This window comes from Thrips palmi, unplaced genomic scaffold (genome assembly GCF_012932325.1).
Source record: "Thrips palmi isolate BJ-2018 unplaced genomic scaffold, TpBJ-2018v1 HiC_scaffold_4, whole genome shotgun sequence".
NCBI classification, from domain to species: domain Eukaryota; kingdom Metazoa; phylum Arthropoda; class Insecta; order Thysanoptera; family Thripidae; genus Thrips; species Thrips palmi.
Window position 1 is genome coordinate 657442 of NW_023144631.1, and position 17450 is coordinate 674891.

At 62.4% G+C, this 17450-nt stretch overlaps 2 protein-coding genes across 5 annotated transcripts; one reads left to right on the forward strand and one right to left on the reverse strand.

The window, feature by feature from the left end:
* The first annotated feature begins 4440 nt into the window (after positions 1 to 4440).
* Positions 4441 to 10295, forward strand: LOC117649370 (protein yellow-like). 2 transcript variants are annotated; one of them, XM_034392058.1, is made up of 6 exons: positions 4441 to 4521; positions 8404 to 8696; positions 8772 to 8981; positions 9056 to 9292; positions 9392 to 9699; positions 9842 to 10295. In XM_034392058.1, the coding sequence occupies exons 2-6, from the start codon at positions 8421 to 8423 to the stop codon at positions 10044 to 10046; spliced, it is 1236 nt and encodes a 411-aa protein (XP_034247949.1). In that variant the 5' UTR covers positions 4441 to 4521; positions 8404 to 8420; the 3' UTR covers positions 10047 to 10295. The 2 variants fall into 2 exon arrangements, with proteins under 2 accessions (XP_034247949.1, XP_034247950.1); XM_034392059.1 differs by lacking the exon at positions 4441 to 4521 and adding an exon at positions 4829 to 5013.
* A 3469-nt stretch (positions 10296 to 13764) lies between these two features.
* Positions 13765 to 17393, reverse strand: LOC117649367. 3 transcript variants are annotated; one of them, XM_034392054.1, is made up of 8 exons: positions 17175 to 17393; positions 16719 to 17106; positions 16281 to 16646; positions 16161 to 16202; positions 15017 to 15160; positions 14512 to 14941; positions 14152 to 14431; positions 13765 to 14054 (listed from the first exon to the last, which is right to left on the reverse strand). In XM_034392054.1, exons 1-8 carry the CDS (start codon positions 17180 to 17182, stop codon positions 13844 to 13846), a joined length of 1869 nt encoding a protein of 622 aa, XP_034247945.1. In that variant the 5' UTR covers positions 17183 to 17393; the 3' UTR covers positions 13765 to 13843. The 3 variants fall into 3 exon arrangements, with proteins under 3 accessions (XP_034247945.1, XP_034247944.1, XP_034247946.1); XM_034392053.1 differs by having other exon boundaries at positions 14152 to 14434; XM_034392055.1 differs by lacking the exon at positions 16161 to 16202 and having other exon boundaries at positions 14152 to 14434; positions 15017 to 15193.
* Between the last annotated feature and the right edge of the window lie 57 nt (positions 17394 to 17450).

Consider the following 17450-nt stretch of genomic DNA (forward strand, 5'->3'; position numbering starts at 1 on the left):
GCATCGGCCTGGCCTGCACCGCGGCCTGCAGACTGATTCCGAGAGTCATTTTCATCGCTGTGTCTCTCTCGCACCTGCAGGGGACATCCTATGAGTGCGAGAGAGACAGCGCGACGAAAACGATTCTCGGAATCAGTCTACTGCATGGCGGCCTGCATGGCGCGGCTCCGGATTGCGGGGAGAATGGCGCCAACGCAGAATAAACCAGCGGGAAGGTCGCCGCCAATGACGTGTTAATCGTGGCTAAGTCCGAATGTGCGCCGTGGTGCCGTGCCGCCGTGCCTCGCCACCGCCGTGCAGGACTAAGGGCGTGGTGGTTTATTTAAATCGGCGTGCAGTCGCAAGCGGGCTGGTTATTTGCCGGCCGCGGTACATATTGTCTACGCGGAGTGGCCCTCGGTTCGGCACTCAATACGGTCGTGATAGAATCTCTATTCAGCCCCACGAGTCCGCGAGCATGAGGCGGGCATGACTCGGCCACCCGCCGCGCCGTGCTTAGGCCCCGGCCCGGCCGCCACGCCGCCCAGCAAGACCTTGGCCTTGCAAGCCTGCTCGCACCGACAGCCGGCCGCACTTGGCAGCCCCAGCAGCCCCAGCCAGCTGCTCCTTCCAGATTTGATGAAAACCCCCTCGCGCGCCGCGCACGTGGGGCAGCCGCCGCCTGCCGGCCGACGGTCTCTCTCGCACCCCTGCGGGACGCTCCGCGAGTGCGAGACAGACGCGGCGACGAGAGCACACTGTTCGGAACCGGCCCGCTGCACGCTCCGGCCGGCAATCCGAGACTCCGCGGCGAGGGGCCCTGAGACCGTTTCCTGCTTGCGTAATAATTTGTGAATGGACCCCGCCGCGCCCCGCCCCGCCCCGCCCGCCCACGCCAGATGCCCGCGCTGGCTGCGCTGGCCGGTCCGGCCGAACGCAGCGTGCAGCCGATGGCATGCGAGACGAGCCTTTCCCTTCCTTTCCCCGGCCGGCGGCTCTGGCGGCGCGGCCTGGAGTCTGGAGTCTGGAGACGGCTGGAGCGGCGGCGACCTTGCCCGGCCCGGACGCGTCCTCCAGCGGGCGTTGCCTGCGTCCTGCGTCGCCGTCCGCGGCGGACCCATTCCGAACAGGGCTCTCGTCGCTCTGTCTCTCTCGCAAACCCGCGGCACGCCCCAGGAGAGCGAGAGAGACGGGAAGGGAAGGGCCGCGGGGCTCTCGTCTAATTATTTTCCCGGTTACCCTGCCAGGCGGTGTCCCCGCGTCCGTTTCAACGGCGGGGCGCATTAGGCGCTGCCACGCGGCTGCACTGCGAAAAGGAAAAAGATCTGAACTGGATCTGAATACGAACGCCTGCACGTCGCGGCCGATCTCGAGTTCGAATCGCGACTGACTGGCCGCTGTCAAACCCGCATGTCACACCGTTGGTGCAGCTGGCATGAACTAAATCTTCTAGGCTGTGAGACTGCTGAAAAAAATCTGGACATTGATAAAGTATATGCAATTGATTGGCGTAATATTTCGAGCTGACCATTTTCATTATGGGTCAGGATGAAAACATGAGAGGTTACACTCAAATTCAGTCAACAAAAAAGTCATAAGCTGTAGCTGCAGCAAATAGTAATAGCAATATCAATGGCAATAGCAATAGCTATATAGCAATATAAGTATAGCAAGCAATAATGGTATAGCGATAGATATAGCAATAGATATAGCAATAGTTATAGCAACAGCTATAACAACAGCTATAGCAATGTTTAGCTTGTGGGCAACTCGCCTGCAGGGTAGGCAGCCCGACGCACAGGCGTCTTACACCTTGATGGCTGTATTGCTATTGACGGCCGACCCGCGTCCCGCCCCGCCCCGCTTTTGATGCCCGTTTTGGCGGGGAGTGATTGAGCATGGAGCCGCAGCACGGTAAGTGGCACGCTTCGGCGTCTCGCCTGGCTGCTGAGGCTGGCTGCCGGCCGCCAGCTCGGCCGCCGTCAAGACAAGTAGTCCCGGAGCGTGCCGAGCAAGCCGAGTAATAACTGCATAATTGGCCATTGAGCGCGTGAATCCGACATGCGCACTTTTTTCTTCGCGCTCTCGCCAAGCCAATCAGTTTTTTCTATAATTGAACGCGCAAACGTGCGCGGGCCTGCTAATGTCCGGCCCGACCCTTCGCAAGTCCTGCGTTCTCCAGGACTTCCAGGACTTCCAGAAATTCCAGGCCTTTGGGACTCTAGGACTCCAGGACTTCCAGGACTCCAGGACTTCCAACACTCCAGGACTTCCAGGACTTCCAGGACTTCCATGACTCCAGGACCCTAGGTCTCCAGGACTTCCATGACTCCAGGACCCTAGGTCTCCAGGACTCCTGGACTCCAGGACAGTAGTTAAACGTGGTTCTGGATAAGGACCGGACCGCCGCGACTCCCACTACCGCCCCGCCGCGGCCCGCCGCCCGGCCGCTCGCGTTGCAGTGCCGTCCCGTGTGGCCCGAGACCTGGTAAAGATGGTGTTATTTTGGCGTTCTTCGGACTCCAAATGTACTTCAAATTAACACCAAAAGGACACCATAAAAGCACGCTAAAATAACTCCATAATTACATCGAATGCATTTGGTGTCAACGCGGCGTTATTATGGAGTTTTTTTAGTGTAAAAAGGCTCGTTTTTTCACCAAAAGAACGCCATAATAATACCAAAGCAGAGGACAGCCATAGAGAAAAATGACACAAAGAGAGACGGCAGGTGTTGATCCCCAGATCTGCGACTCGGAAGTTTCGTGCGGAACCGCTTGGCCAGAGCGAGTCCGGGAGGACGAGCCGCACGGCAGGTAAGTGGACGCTTCGGCGTCTCGGACTTACCCCTGAGCCTGGCGCCGGCCCACTTGTTCTATAAACAGAACTCGACAGTGTAGCAGACGTCAGCCAAGCCATTTTAATAACATAAACCTTGAGCCCCTTGTTTCTGACATGACTTTTTACTGATGGTCTGCTACCATAGGTTTGTTTATAGAAACAAGAATCGGCCGGGCCGCGGGTTCGGGCCATCCGAGCCTGGCTCGCACGATTCCAGGACTTCCGAATTTCCAGGCCTGGCCAAGCGGTTCCCCGAACTGCCGTGTCGCAGATCGGGACTCAACACCTGCCTCTCTCTTTGTCTTTTTCTCCAGGCTGTCCTGCTTTGGTATTATTAGGCGTTCTTGGTGAAAAGGCCTTTTTCACTAAAACCATAATAACGCCGCGTTGACACCAAATGGATTTGATGTAATTAGATATTTTAGCTGTTAGGGTCCTTTGGTTCCATTTAAACCGACATGGGGGTCCGAAGAACGCCAAAACACCATCTTCCGTTCGGCCACGGGTGTTCGCAGTGTTGCCGCCCTGTTGTTGTGCCCCACGCCTCGCGCCGTGCGAAACGCGACCCCGTTGCTAATTAATTAAATGTCGGCCAAAAGTGTCAACTCGTTAATCACGCGGCAACGCCGCCCGGTCCAGCAGTGGCAAAGCCATGGTCCAGCAGGGCCGGCCTTGGCATTCCGGCAGTGTCCCTTTTAGTCCTGCTGTCCTGCCCGCGGGGCCCAGACCGATTCTCCGAAAGTCGTTTTTGTCGCTCTGTCTCTCTCGCACCTATAGGGGACACGCCATGAGTGCGAGAGAGACGGAGCGACGAGGCAGCTGTTCACTGAGGCGCCAGCTCCACTCCTGCGAGGTGTCCGGCCTATTAAGAGGCAGCCCGTCAGCGCCGCCACGCGCCGGAGCAAGCGCGGTGACGGCTTCAACAGGCAAGCCAACTGGTGGCAAAAATATAAATACGAGAAAAAATTTTATCCGCAAAGCAGGGCAACATCATGTGGCAAAACCTTCGCAGATACTTTTTTTCTCGCAAATGCTGCATGTGCATGAGAGCAGGGCGGCGCCCTTCGCGCTCTCATGACTATTGTGCATACACCTTTTCCTATCAAGTTTTTCCCCACTCTGCCGCAGGTCGTGCCAGCCGTGAACCCTGGCGCCGTTCGTGCCGGCTGCCGGCCCAGATCTAGACGGACCTTGAGCCCGCCATGCGCGGGCGGGCGGGGGCGGGCGTGAACCAGTGAACTTTCGACTTGTACCGATTTAGAGGGTCGGTTTGTGCAGCCGCCGGTCCAGTGCGGTAGTGTGGGGGCTGCTTGTCTAGACTGCTAGACCAGCCTAGGCCAAGCCGGTGGGACACGCCCATGCCGAGCCCCCGTGGCCCCGTGGGGGCATGGCGGGCATGGAAATGAGTGGAGGGGTACGACACACGGACACATGCTGCCCTTCGCCGCGACCGTGCTAGACCGTGCCCACGGGCCTAGCCGCCGCGGCCCGCTGGGGGTGGGGAGGCCCCCTGGTGGGCCCCTGCCCCTCGCCCTGCCCCCACCCCGAGGGGGCTCGCCTCGCCTGCCGCCGCTGCCGCCACCGCCGCGCCGCGCCAGGAGCCCCAGCCACCTTGTGCACCTCGTGCTCCACGGACTCGGCGGAGTCGACAGCGAGCCGCCCTCGCGAGTGGCACCAGCCGTGTTCGAACCGTGCGACAGTGTGAGTGTGCGAGTGTGTGCAGTTCCGGGTGGCGTGACAGTTTGCTTTGGCGGTGGTGGTCGAGGTGGTGCCGGTGCTTGGGGCTGCTGGCTGCCGCCAGAGTAGATAGTGCCGCTGCTGGAGCAGCTGGTTGGTGCAACGCGCGCGACGCCAACGAGGTGCCAAAGAGGCGCCGCGTCCTCACTTCCTGGCCGTGTGAAACGCGGCGCGACAGGCCCGTCCACCCGTGCGGCGGCAAGCGCGGCAAGCACCTCGCCGCCGTGCGTCGCCTGGCGTCACCGCAGTAGTAAAGACCATCGACACCTCTCACCGCCACAACGCCGAGCCGAAGCCTGCAGCGCCGCCGCTGGGATCTTTCTCCTCAAGCGCGTGTTCAGTTCATCCCGAGATCCGCTTCATGGAGGCCGTGCTCCTCTTGCCTCAGGTCCGGCCGAGGCTCGAGGCCGACGGCGTCCTTGGCGGCCGCCGGAGACAACGGAGACGACGCCCCAGGTGCCTGCCGCCCGCCTCCGCTCTTGCTCTGGACCCGCTTGCCCGGCTTGCCCGGCTTGCCGAGCTCCGGTTGCCGAGATCCGAGTCATGCTGGAAGTCGCGGTGGCAATGGCGGGGGAGTTCCGGGCTGCTGCTCGACTTGGCGGATGTCGCGCACTGCGTGTGTGTGCGAGTGCGTGTGCGAGCGTGCGCGTGTGTGTGCACGTGTGTGTGAGCGTGCGTCGTGTGTCTGCGACATCCACCGCCGCAGCCGTGCGCTGCCACCACACCGCAACTAGTGTTCCAATGCCACCGCCACCGCGGCCTCCACGATGACGTTCCACGCGCATGTCGCTCCAGTCGTCAATCTCATTTTATGGACAATCGGCGTCTGCGTCGGCGCGTGGTGCGGCCGGCCTGCCCCGGAGTGCCTGGAGGGAAGTCCCAAGTCCCAACCCGTCACGGCGGTGCGGACTGGCGGACTCGGCCGAGGGCTCGGCGCGGCGTGCGTTCAAGTCACGGCGTCACGGCGCGGCACAGTGGGCCAGAAGACCGGTGGTGGCGGTCAAAATCCCGGACGCGTTTTTTGAGATCCAGAGTCGCTAAATGGGTTTCAAACTGAACGTGTGACCCCACCAATCGATTGCTCTCCAAACGAGGAATCCGTTGGTGGGGTCACACGTTCGGTTCGAGTCCCATTTAGCGACTCTGGAGCTCAAAACGCGTCTAGAGTTGTGGCCGCCGGCGCCGGTCGTCTGGCCCACTGTGCGCGGCCGCTAATAATGCATAGCAGGCCGATCCCGAACAGCGCTGTCTCTCGTCGCCGTCCCTCCCGCGCGCGGAGGGCGCCACGGGGGTGCGAGAGAGACGGAGCGAACGAGTTTGTCAAGTCGATGCGGTTCATAGCGGCCGGTCGGTCCGCCGCCCGCGCGCTATTGTATCAGCGTGTCGTCATGCCCGCCCCGCCCCGCCCCGCCAGTGCGGCCGACGCTCGGCCGACGCCAAGCGGCGCAGCGCACCCCTCTCGCAGAGGCGTAAGTGCAGTCCATGGCGGCGCGGCATGCCTGTTGTTGTTGTTGCTCTTGTTCTTGGACAAACAGGCCGTGCCGCTGGTGCCGCCAGCGCGGCGCGCTGCTTCGGCGCACGCGCCCTGCTTGTCCTGTGTGTCCTGCAAATAGCGCGGGCTTCCGCGCCCTCTTGACATCGTGACCGCGCTGCGCGGCGCTATGAGTCGCCGGCGTCGGTCCGGTCGTGAACCCGCGCCGCACCACTGTTTTCTCCCTCTTGACCGACAAGGATCAAGGATCGCCGCGATGGCATGGCCGATGGTGGCGCCGGTAAAACATTCGGGGAAAGGGGAAAGCTTCCGGGCGAGGGGCAAGGACGGCACCGCGGTGGAGATAGTTTGACTGTTGACTGTGGGTACCCTGGCCGGCCGGTCACGGCGGGGCGGGGCGGGGCGTGGCGGGCTGGCCATGGGCAGTACGACATGAGCTTGCGGTCGGCGACGCTATTATCGCACTGATTATCGTCAGGAGGAACTATAAAGGCCTGCGCCCGCGGTGCCCCCGACAGCCTGCGGTGCAGCCGGCGGCTCGCCGACGACGGGGTGCTCGGCGCTCGGCCATTGGCGGCGCGGAAGCGAATTGTAAGATAAATCCCCGGGCCGATTCGACGGACCAGGCCGCGACTCCAGTCTCTCTCTGGGCAAGGACGACCGAAGTGATGGCTGCCACTATCGGCCGGCCTTCGGCAGCGAGCAAAAGCGCCGTCGCTCGATCAAGGACGTGAACGGACTCGGCGGCGGCGTTTGATAGGTTACCGCGAGAAAAAAATAAAACGCACCGAGTGACGGTTATTGTTTTTGCGAACGTAGAGCAACACTTGCTCGCTATGCACGTCGCGTTGGCCGCCGCCCAGCAGGCCGCTGCCGAACAGCGCGCCGTCGCGCTGTCTCCCTCGCACCTCGACGGCTCGACCCGTGACGCGAGAGGGACAGAGCGACGAAGGGCTGTTCGGAAGCAGCCTGCCGTTGTAATACACGTACTGGAGCGCCAACACCGGCACGCTGGCATTACAGTGCACCGGCCGGGTCATGCGGCCATGCGGCATTATGTAGACGAGTGTGCCATTCAATTGTGCCTTGCGCCTGGTTCAGGCAGACCGTTTAGTTTGAGGCGGCGGGGGCGGCGGGGGTGGGGTGGAGGTGCGCGTGGCGCAGGGCCTGTTCTACGGCGACCATGATCACGAGAGGGAAGGGCCCGCCGCCTCATTCCAAAGGATCGTTTCGTCGCTCTGTCTTTATCGCATGGGGCGTCCCGTGCGGGTGCGAGAGAGACAGAGCGAAGAAACGACTCTTCGAATCAGTCTGCTATGGCGACAGGTAACTTACCCTCGCGTGACAAAGGACGTACGGTTTTTGCCATTTTCATATTTGGCGCGCCTGGCGCGGCTCGCGTCCTTGAACCACTTGGACTTCGCCACGGAGAGGGTGGGTGTCGTTGGGCGGCTTTAAAAACAACAGAAGGTTACGGCGTCACAGAGACGCCGCGCCCCTACACTATGTAATTCCCAACATGTAACCCCAGCCGCAGAACGGTAACTCATCACCGCCATTTTTCCACGCCACCGCAGGGGTTCACACTTCGGTCAACCTTCCCCGCGACCACACACTGACTAACGCGTGCGTGCGGTTAGGCGCCCCTCCGCCCCGCCCCGCCCCGCCCGGCCCCGCCGCGCCGCGCCACGTAAGGATTGCATCTGTACCGTCGTCAGCGGTAGCGGTCGCATCACTTTCTCCGGTGAAAAGTGCGAGGCGCGACGTCGTCGTCGTGTCGTCCGCGCTCCGCAGGCGTCTGCTAATCCCGCTAATCGGCGTGGGCCTCGCCGCGGCACGGCCGACGAGCGTCGGGTGCCGGTTGCCGGTTTGCCGGGCACCCCATGGGTTGCGTGGCGACGGCGGCGGCGACTGATTAAAAGTGATTCCCTGCCGGTGCGGCCCGCTCCGGTTCTGGTTCCGGCGGGTGGCGCTTCGCTTCCCGCGCCCCACACTCGCATTGTCTCGCAGGTGAATGCCGCAATGCCGCCACCGCCGTGCGGCCAGCCGTGCCATGCCGAGGGATCGTTTCGTCGCTCTGTCTCTCTCGCACCCCTACGGGGCGCGCCATGTGTGTGACAGAGACGGAGCGACTTTGCCGGAAATCGCTCGGCCGCCGCCACATCGATAAGGGCGTTCCGGTGGAGCGGCAGAAGCAAAATGCAATCGCCTCGGCGGACTGAATCCCAGAGCCATTTTCGTCGCTCTGTCTCTCTCGCACCCAAACGGGACGCGCCATGAGCGCGAGAAAGACAGAGCGACGAAGACGGCTGCTGCGGACGGAAAGCTGGATCGGTATCGCCCCCTGCCCGCAGCTCTCCCCAGCTCCGCGATGACGCGGTGGGCCTTCTTGGTGCTGCTGCTGGCGCCGCTGGCCGCGGCGGACCTGGAGGTGATGGCGCAGTGGGGGCTGCTGGACTTCGCGGCGCCCTTCAACTTCCCGGGCAGCGACGGCGCCTCGGCGGCGTCCTGGGTCTTCACGGGCTTCGAGGTGGGCTGGGACAAGATCTACCTGTCCATCCCCCGCTTCCAGCCCGGCCTGCCCGCCACCGTGGGCTGGATCCCCAGGCCGGCCGCCGGAGGGCTCGCCGAGTCCCCTAAGATCCAGGTAAGCCAACCGAAACCCTGGATCAAACCCCAGCAGTATTCGAACCCATGACACGCCCCACGTTTTTGCTTCCAGGCGTTCCCCAGCTGGGACTGGCACGTAGCAGCCGCCTCGGGCAACGCCAAGGCGAACAACTGCTCCGGCCTGGTGTCGGTGTTCCGGGTCCGCGCGGACAGGTGCAACCGGCTGTGGGTCCTGGACTCCGGCGTGTCCGACACCCTCGCCACCTTCAACGTGGACTGCCCGCCCAAGCTCCTCGTCTTCGACATGGCCACCGACAGGCTGGTGAGTGCTTGCGGCGTGTCCTTTGTTTCCCTGAGTGCTCGTCGCCGTCCTGGACTAACGTCGCCGCCGTGCAGCTGCGGGTCGTGGTGTTCCCCCAGGCCGTGCTCCGCCTCAACTCGCTGCTCACCAACTTCGTGATCGACGACCTGCACCAAGGCGCGCCCTCCTCGCCCGGGTCCTGCGACAACGCCTTCGTCTACCTGTCCGACACGACGGCGCCCGGGCTGGTGGTGTACGACGTGCAGAGGGACTCGGCCTGGAGGATCTCGCACCCGTCCATGTTCCCCAGCCCCGACCACGGCACCTACCGGGTACGTCTGGCAGCCTTCTCTCTTTTGAGGGCTGGCCGTTGAAACCAAAGTGAACATAACAGCACGGCCTTGAGCGTCTACTTCTTCTTGCCCCTCCAGGTGGCCGGCGAGTCCTTCACGCTGATGGACGGGCTCATCGGTCTGGCGCTGTCCCCCGTGCTCAACGCCGCCGGCATGGCCAAGGTGCTGTACTTCCAGCCCTTCGCGTCGGACCGCATCTCGGCCGTGGCGACTGCGGCCCTGCAGACGCAGCCCAAGGACGACGGTGACCTCCCCGTCGCGCTGGTCGGCACCAAGTCGTCCCAGGCCGCGCCCCTCGCCGTCGACCCCCGCGACGGCGCGCTCATCTTCAGCCCCGTGTCCGAGACCGCGGTGGCCGCGTGGGAGCCCCTCAGCAACCAACACAGGTTCGCCAGACAAGCATCGAAACCTGTTGCTGCACTGTGAAAAACAAATTGACGCGAATTCGCCCGTCTTGCGGCATTAATTCAAGGGTTTATGTCACAGTGTGCAGTGCGCCTTGTCTAACCCTAACCGCTCTTCTTGCAGGGTGCTGGCGTACAACCCCGCGCTGCTGCAGTTCGTGCTGGACCTGCGCGTGGCGGACCGCGACGCCGGCAACCTGTGGCTCATCTCGACGCGCTTCCAGAAGTTCTTCCGGCGCACCGTCAACCCGCGCGAGGTCAACCTGCGCGTCATGCGGATCACGGCGTCGCAGGCCGACATCCTCAACAACTCCGTCATCTACAAGTAGGCCGCGTTTGCAGTGGAGCGCCACTTCCTCAGCGCGAACTCGCAGCGAGCCAAAATGAAGTTGTCGTCGCGGACCGAACCGCGCCAAGTGCGTGGTCCGGCCCGACGCTTTGCGGCGCTTGCGCTTGCCACGGCCGGTCCATGAACTAGGACCGCCAGGCCGGCAGACTGATTCCGAGAGTTGTTTTCGTCGCTCTGTCTCTCTGGCACCTAACGGAACGCTCCTTGAGTGCGAGAGGGACAGAGTGGCGAAAACGGCTCTCGGAAACAAGCTGCAGGTCAGAGGGTGGCCGCCGTGTATTTATTGTCCGGCACACAGTGGGCCAGAAGCCGGTGGAGGCGGCCAAAACTCAGGACGCGTTTTGAGCTCCAGAGTCGCTAAATGGGACTCGAATCGAACGTGTGACCCCACCCAATGGATTGCTCTCCGAACGAGGAATCCATTGGTGGGGTCACACGTTCGGTTCGAGTCCCATTTAGCGACTCTGGAGCTCAAAACACGTCTAGAGTTTTGGCCGCCTCCACCGGCTTCTGGCCCACTGTCCGGCACCCGGTGGGCCGCGTCCGCCACCGCGGCAGCGCACGTCGCCGTCAACGAGGAACGGAGCTCCTGCTTCGCGGCCTCGATCGTCTTCCGAGGGCGCGACCGCGAGGCCCTGCTACCCTTCACGGCCGCGCCCTCGCTTGAAAGCCATAGCGATTTAGACTTATTTAAATGTTATGTAATTTATGTATATCTGCTCGTCGGAGCAGTCGCCAGCGCCAGCGTGTGTCACCCCCGTCCCGGCACCGGTGTGTACTTTGTCTGCCGTTTTTGCCGATATGTTGCCATCTTTCACTTTCTTCCCGTTCCGAATTTCAGTGACGCAATCTACACGTCCTTCAAACTCACTAGCACAATGTGGCTTCGACCCGCATCGATGCCGAGCGCTATGGCGCCTGTATAAAAATAGTTGAATAGCGTCAGCAATATTGTAAAGTGTAAAGTTTTGTAATTTTTTTATATAAAATATAATAAAACATTGTTAGAAACACCCTCTGGGTCTTGGCTCCAAATACCCACCTGACGACGCCCTCTCACTTCGTGCACCATGCAGTAACCGATGTAACTGACGTCATTTTGTTTTGTAATTTATTTTTTGGCCAGTAAGTGCCAGGTGCCTTACGTCGCTGGCTGCCCTCACGTAGACCGGCCAGTCAGCCAGTGTGCTTGGCTGCTGCTCCCCGGGCTGCCATTGGCAGTGAGTGCGCCTGGAGGTTGGCTCCAGCGCTCCGGCGCTCCAGCGTCGCCACAACATGCCCAGCCCTTCCTGATGTAATGCCGCGACCGCTGCCTCCACACCGCACGCCGCTGCACGGTCAAGGCGGGGCGTGGCACGGCAGGCACGCTGCCCGCACGGCAGGCGGCAGGGCACGGCACGGTCAGGCGGCGCGGCGAGGCGAGGGGAGCACGAGCAGCGTGGGAGCCCTGCCTTAATTATTATCGAAACCGAAATCAGTTTGGACTACATTAACACTTGACTTGGCTGGGAAACGCCACGCTGTCTGCGAGCGCGCTGCTCTGGTTACCCCAGTTAGTTACCCCGCGCGGGAACGCCGGCCGGACGCCTCTCACGCTTGACGCGACGCGAGGTGCTCGCTTTATGTTTTGTGGTCATTTCGCCGGTTAAACCTTGTCACGTGCGTTTCCTGCGCTTTCCCAACGCCTTCCCAAGTGCGCGACGCTCCCCCACCTCCCCCAAGCTGTCGCGCCGCAAGCCGCATATCCCAGGACCTGGACGCCGCCGCCGCGCAGACTGTTTTCGTCGCTCTGTCTCTCTCGCCCTCATGGGGCGTCCCGTGTAGGTGCGACAGAGACAGAGCGACGAAAACGACTCGCGGAATCAGGCTGCTGCCTGGATCTGTTCAGGTGCGGGCGAGTCTGGTAAGGACTAGGCTACGGGGACTAGGCTCCGCCCGTAATATAGGTCACCGAGCCGTGCTGAGCCGCGCCGAGGCGGGTACCGTGTGTTGTCAGACACGTGCCCCTCTAGTGCCCCTCCCCCCGCCAGGACCGCCAGGACTACCGGCGGACCGGGCAGACACGCCGCGGGCTGATCAATGCCGGCGTTTTGCTTTGGGCGTCCACAACAAGTGCGACGTGTCCGACGTGCCCGACGGGGTGTTCCTGCTGCAGGCCGCGTCGAAATTAATGGTGCTCGGTCTAGCATCTCGCGGACCTCGCGGCGCCCGCACGCACGCACCGACGATTGCGCGCACTTATGTAGCACGTCCGCCCCGCGCCGCCGCGATTTCTCATACTGAAGCGGCGGGCCCGGCCCAAAAGGTCGACCATTTTTTAGCGGTGTGGGAGAGCTGCGAGCTACGCCACTGGCCGCCGCGAGGGACGCGAGACAGAGAGGGAAGGGCTGTTGACACGGCGGCGCCTGTCGCTCTGATTTAGACCGGCCCCAAGGTGCTGGAACGGTGGAACGCGGTGGAACGCCTCCGCGCGGCAGGCGTCTCGTCTCGTCAGCGGAGTTGCGTACGGCGGCGTGCTGACGGGGCTGCCGGTAGACCTGCACGGCCTGCACGGCCTGCATGGCCTGCATGGAGCGGTGCCCGGCCGGCTTGCCCAGCAAATACCTGCTCCGCTCTGGTTTTCGCGCCGTCGTGGGTCCCAGCAGTGCGAGCCCCAGCAGTGCCAGCGGTGCCAGGCGCAGCTTGCACTAGGCCAAGGCCCGCACCGAGGCTAGGCTAGGCCGGCCTCTCGCGGCGTTCCTCCCGCGGACGGACGAAACCGAAAACCAGGCCAAAAGAAGCCGAGCTTGCGGAGTAAGCCGACCCGGCCCGGCCGCCGCCACCGCCCACCTCTCCGTGCGCCGCATTTCACACTCTGGTCGCGTGCGGCTGTTTTGCCATGTTTGACACGGCGTCACAGCGACTGGCGTGTTCTGCAGTCGGCGCGCTAGGACTCTGACGCACCGAGCCACGGCTCAAGTTCACCAACGGCGCCAGAGCGAGCGCCCGGGAGGTAGGCAGCCCAACTGACGCGCGCGTGCCGCGGGCTGCCTAGCGTCGTCCAGTCTGATTGCCATAGCTAAATTGCTACTCCTATCGTTATTGATGGCTGGACCACAAATGATCCTACGCCCTCCAGGCCCGACCAGTCAGCCTCCTTCCCTCCTCTTCGCGACAGAGCGTCTCCTTGGCAGCGCGTGCGTCGGAGTTGCGACGACATTCCCACGTAAATGCACTTAATCTACTTGGAGCGGCATGTGCCGACTGACTCTGACGTTACGTCGAAGCGGTAGCAATTGCCTGCGCTTCGTAACATTATGGGACCGCTTTTTCCAATCCGATGGAGGCCAGGCCACCCTGGCCCGTAGAGGTCTACACTTCGAGCTCGAGCTGTGACTTGCGCGATGACGGTTTTATGAGCAAAGACTGGAATTCTTATTTTGAGGCCAGCGCTCGCAAACTAGCTTTGTTTAAAGCGTTCCCGTGAGGGGGGCGTGAAAGAGTAAGGTCTCAAGAGAACTGGCACGTTGCGGGAGGCGTTTGACCTGAGATAGATTGGACGCAGTGCAGTGGTCGCTAAAAGTGAGCAAAGTTCGCAAGTTCTAGAGATTTTATCGGTTCTAGACAAATTTTTTGAGACCAGTGCTCCAAAACTAAGGTTTAGTCAAAGCATTCCCGAGGTGGGGCTGGCGGGGTATGAATGATAGAGTACTAGCAGGTTGAGAACCACTTGGAAACCACATTTTTATTGCTTCCGTTCACACTGATACACGAAACGAAATTCCAAACTACGCCTTGTCAGTTTCTTTGACACTCTCCGACCTCCTCCTCGTCGTCGTCCTCGCGGTCGCTCCACTGCAGCCTCACGCAGTGCACGGTGGGGCGGAGGGCGGCGCGGGCGGCGGTGCGGCTGCGGGGGACGGCGAGGGTGCGGGCCGCGGGGGCGTCGTCGCCGTCCTCGATCAGCACGTTCCTGTGCGCCCCAGCGACGCCGTCGTCGTCGCGATCGCTGTCAACACCGAAGAGATTGCAGTCCTTTCACCTTTCATCGCGATGCGCGATGCGCCACCAAGGCCGGTGAAAGCACCTCGGCGTCGGCAGCTCACCTGTGGCGCCCGTGCTCCCTCCTCCTGGTGACCATCATGGTGTTGGCGTCGTCGAGGGCCTTGGGACTTCCCCGGGGCCTGCTGGAGGGGCCGAAGCCTCCGCTTCGCTTGTCCGCCTTCGCGCACGGCGCGGCGGCGGCCACGGGGTTCGCCACGGGGGACATGCACACGTACTCCTGCGGCTCGGCAGCGTGCTCGTCGTCCTCGCCGTCCAGGTCGTCCTGGCCGGAGCCCTCGTCGTCGTTGTCCTGGTTCCAGGATCTAACGCTCGTCCACCTGACTGCTAGATGACGGTAGGTGCCAATGCACGTTACGAAAGAGAATGGCAGCGAGAGGTTGCGGCGCTTATTGAATCCTTACCTCCACGGGGGAATCGGTGCCGTCTCCTGGCGGGCCGTGGCGGCGGACGCGCGACGGCGTCATGGTATTCGTTCTCCTCGTCGTCCTCCTCGTAGTCCTCCGCGTCGACCTCCACCTCCTCCTCGCGGTCGTCCAGGTCGTCGTCGCGGTGCTCGGCGAAGGTGGTGCAGGCGGCCCAGGCGGCGCCCTGCGCGTCGAGGAACAGCGCGGCGGACAGCGGCAGCGAGGCGTTGTCGCTGTAGATGACGGAGTGCCCGCGCTCGCCCGCGCCCCGCCGAGGGTCCCAGCGCACCACGCCGCCGCCGTCCGCGCCGATCAGGAAGTACAGCAGCCCGCCAGAGGGCTCCCCCAGCAGACCGCACGACGGGCAGGGTGTGGGCTTCCGGGCGAGCCGCCGCACGCCGAGCTCCGCCGCGGCCACGAGCGCGTCCTGGCGGGATGGGCCAACGTTTCGATCTTACGTCCCTTCCACGTCAGAGCGACGAATCAGTCTGCTGCCACTTACGTTCCTGTGCTCCGCGTCCGGGGCGGGGCCGCGCAGGGCGCCGAGGGCCACGTCGAAGATGCCCTGCGCGTCCCGCGGCATGATGACCATCCTGGGCGTCCTCTTGGCCGTCTGCATAAACGCGATGTCCCAGCAGGGCGGCGGCCCGCGTAGAAATGTACGGCTTTTATACGGCTGCTAGATATTTTGTGATCAAAGTAACGCGCAGGCGTTCGAAAAATACCCGGCTAATGTTTGGACTGTGTCAGCAAGATGTTGACAAAATATTCGGATATTTTGTGGACGTTTTGCCAGTCTCTGGCCGACCGCTTTTCGACGTCGTTTTAAATGACCTTAAAAAGATGTCCAGAAGGCAAAGACAAAATATCGGCAAAGAGCTGCCGCATCGCTGGCCGCAGCGGCAAAAGAGAAGCCACCGGCGTCGATCCACTAACCTGTCGCTTGCGAGACAAGAGCGAATCCGCTGGGCCAGGGCGTCTTCGCTGAAGACGATTCGCAGCTGAGCGGTCCGTATACGCATCCACGACCGCGTGGACTCAACCGGTCCCTGCCCCAGATCAAGCCTATGATCCAGCGAACACTGTTGATGACGCGCGGCAATAACAGCTACGTAGCTTTCATCTCTTTCCTCCCATTCGTTCACAGCAGGTCGCAGCAGGTCCACGCTCTAGACTACGTAGCTGTTATTGCCGCGCGTCATCAACAGTGTTCGCTGGATCATAGGCTTGATCTGGGGCAGGGACCGGCTGAGTCCACGCGGTCGTGGATGCGTATACGGACCGCTCAGCTGCGAATCGTCTTCAGCGAAGACGCCCTGGCCCAGCGGATTCGCTCTTGTCTCGCAAGCGACAGGTTAGTGGATCGACGCCGGTGGCTTCTCTTTTGCCGCTGCGGCCAGCGATGCGGCAGCTCTTTGCCGATATTTTGTCTTTGCCTTCTGGACATCTTTTTAAGGTCATTTAAAACGACGTCGAAAAGCGGTCGGCCAGAGACTGGCAAAACGTCCACAAAATATCCGAATATTTTGTCAACATCTTGCTGACACAGTCCAAACATTAGCCGGGTATTTTTCGAACGCCTGCGCGTTACTTTGATCACAAAATATCTAGCAGCCGTATAAAAGCCGTACATTTCTACGCGGGGGGCCGCACTTCACTGGCGCACGGCGCCTCGGGGCCCGCGGCGGCTGTGACGGACACGGCCATGAGAACGAAGGACTCCTTTCGCATTATTGAACACGATTGCATTTCTCATGGTACTGCACCTGGGGCTGCGGCCCTGCCTCCATTCCGTTCAGCCGAAGCTTCCAGAACGATTTCCCCTTCCAGCTGAGCACGATGATGGTGCCGCCGCCGCCGACGTCCGGGTGGCCGACGTAGGCGCGCGTGTCCGAGGCCGTGGGGTCGACGGCTAGCCCGGACACCGCACCGGGGGGCAGGCCGTCGAACTGGCGCAGCCACACCTTCTGGTTGTTGCCTCGCAGGTTGAAGACGACGATCTTGGGCGAGCAGCGCGCCAGCGAGTTGGAGGGCTCCTCGCCGCTGTCCAGCACCCAGAGGCGCGCCGCGCCGCGGCCGGACTCCACCGCGACGGCGGTCACCGACTGCAGCCTGGCGCGGTCACCCACAGCCTGTTCGGCACGTCCGAAATGAAAACCACGACTTCCGCGTTCGCTTCCGCCAAAGTGGTCGAACTCACTCACCTGCTCCTCGAGGCGCGGGAAGGCGCGCACCGCGGCCAGCCTCCTGCTCCGCATCCAGCTGCTCGCCCTGCCCGTCGCGTTGACGGCCACGTCGCGGGGCTCCGGCCAGGGCGCCTCCAGGAGCGTGGGGCCGTCGTGGATGAACGTCAGCGAACCGGAGGAGCTGCCTCGCCTCCCCTTCGCTCGGCCGCGCCCTCGGCCCCACTCCCGCCCCAGGCTCTTGTCCAGGGCATCGCGGGGGTCGCGCCAAACGCGCGGCACGGCGAGGAAGGCGCGGTTCTCCCAGACGGCCACGCTGACGACGGGGGCGTCCTGGGGCACCACGCCGTTGAAGTCCCAGGCCCTCGTCGCCGGCAGCAGCGCCAGCAGCAAACCCACGCTCAGTGACCTAAGGCACGATTTCAGTAAAGGCACAATCCCAACTTATCGAAACTGCTGTTTTGGAGTTGGACTCACACCAACATGCTGGGGTGGCCGAAGTGCTGGTCGCAGACGCGCGCGGCCGACTCGTCAGAAAGACAGGTAGTGGAGAAATGAGAAAAATGCGAGAGCGTCGATCACCTACACCGCCGTGGATATCGCCGCGTGGGCGGCTGTAGCATCAGAACGCGTACAAAAATGTGCCACGGCCATTTTCGCTGACGCACTTCTTCTAGGCGCGGGGTGCGCGGCGTGTCACTCGACGCGCGCCGGTTCAAATTGCGCGCGCTACGGTCGTGGGCGTTGGCCGCA

Coding starts and splice junctions, on each gene's coding strand:
- LOC117649370 (XM_034392058.1), top strand. CDS start 8,421: ATGACGCGGTGGGCCTTCTTGGTGCTGCTGCTGGCGCCGCTGGCCGCG. Junction 8,697..8,771: donor CCGAGTCCCCTAAGATCCAG/GTAAGCCAACCG, acceptor TTTTGCTTCCAG/GCGTTCCCCAGCTGGGACTG. Junction 8,982..9,055: donor ACATGGCCACCGACAGGCTG/GTGAGTGCTTGC, acceptor GCCGCCGTGCAG/CTGCGGGTCGTGGTGTTCCC.
- LOC117649367 (XM_034392053.1), bottom strand. Junction 16,203..16,280: donor AGGCAGGGCCGCAGCCCCAG/GTGCAGTACCAT, acceptor TGTCCGTCACAG/CCGCCGCGGGCCCCGAGGCG. Junction 15,161..16,160: donor GTGCGCCAGTGAAGTGCGGC/CCCCCGCGTAGA, acceptor TTTCTACGCGGG/CCGCCGCCCTGCTGGGACAT.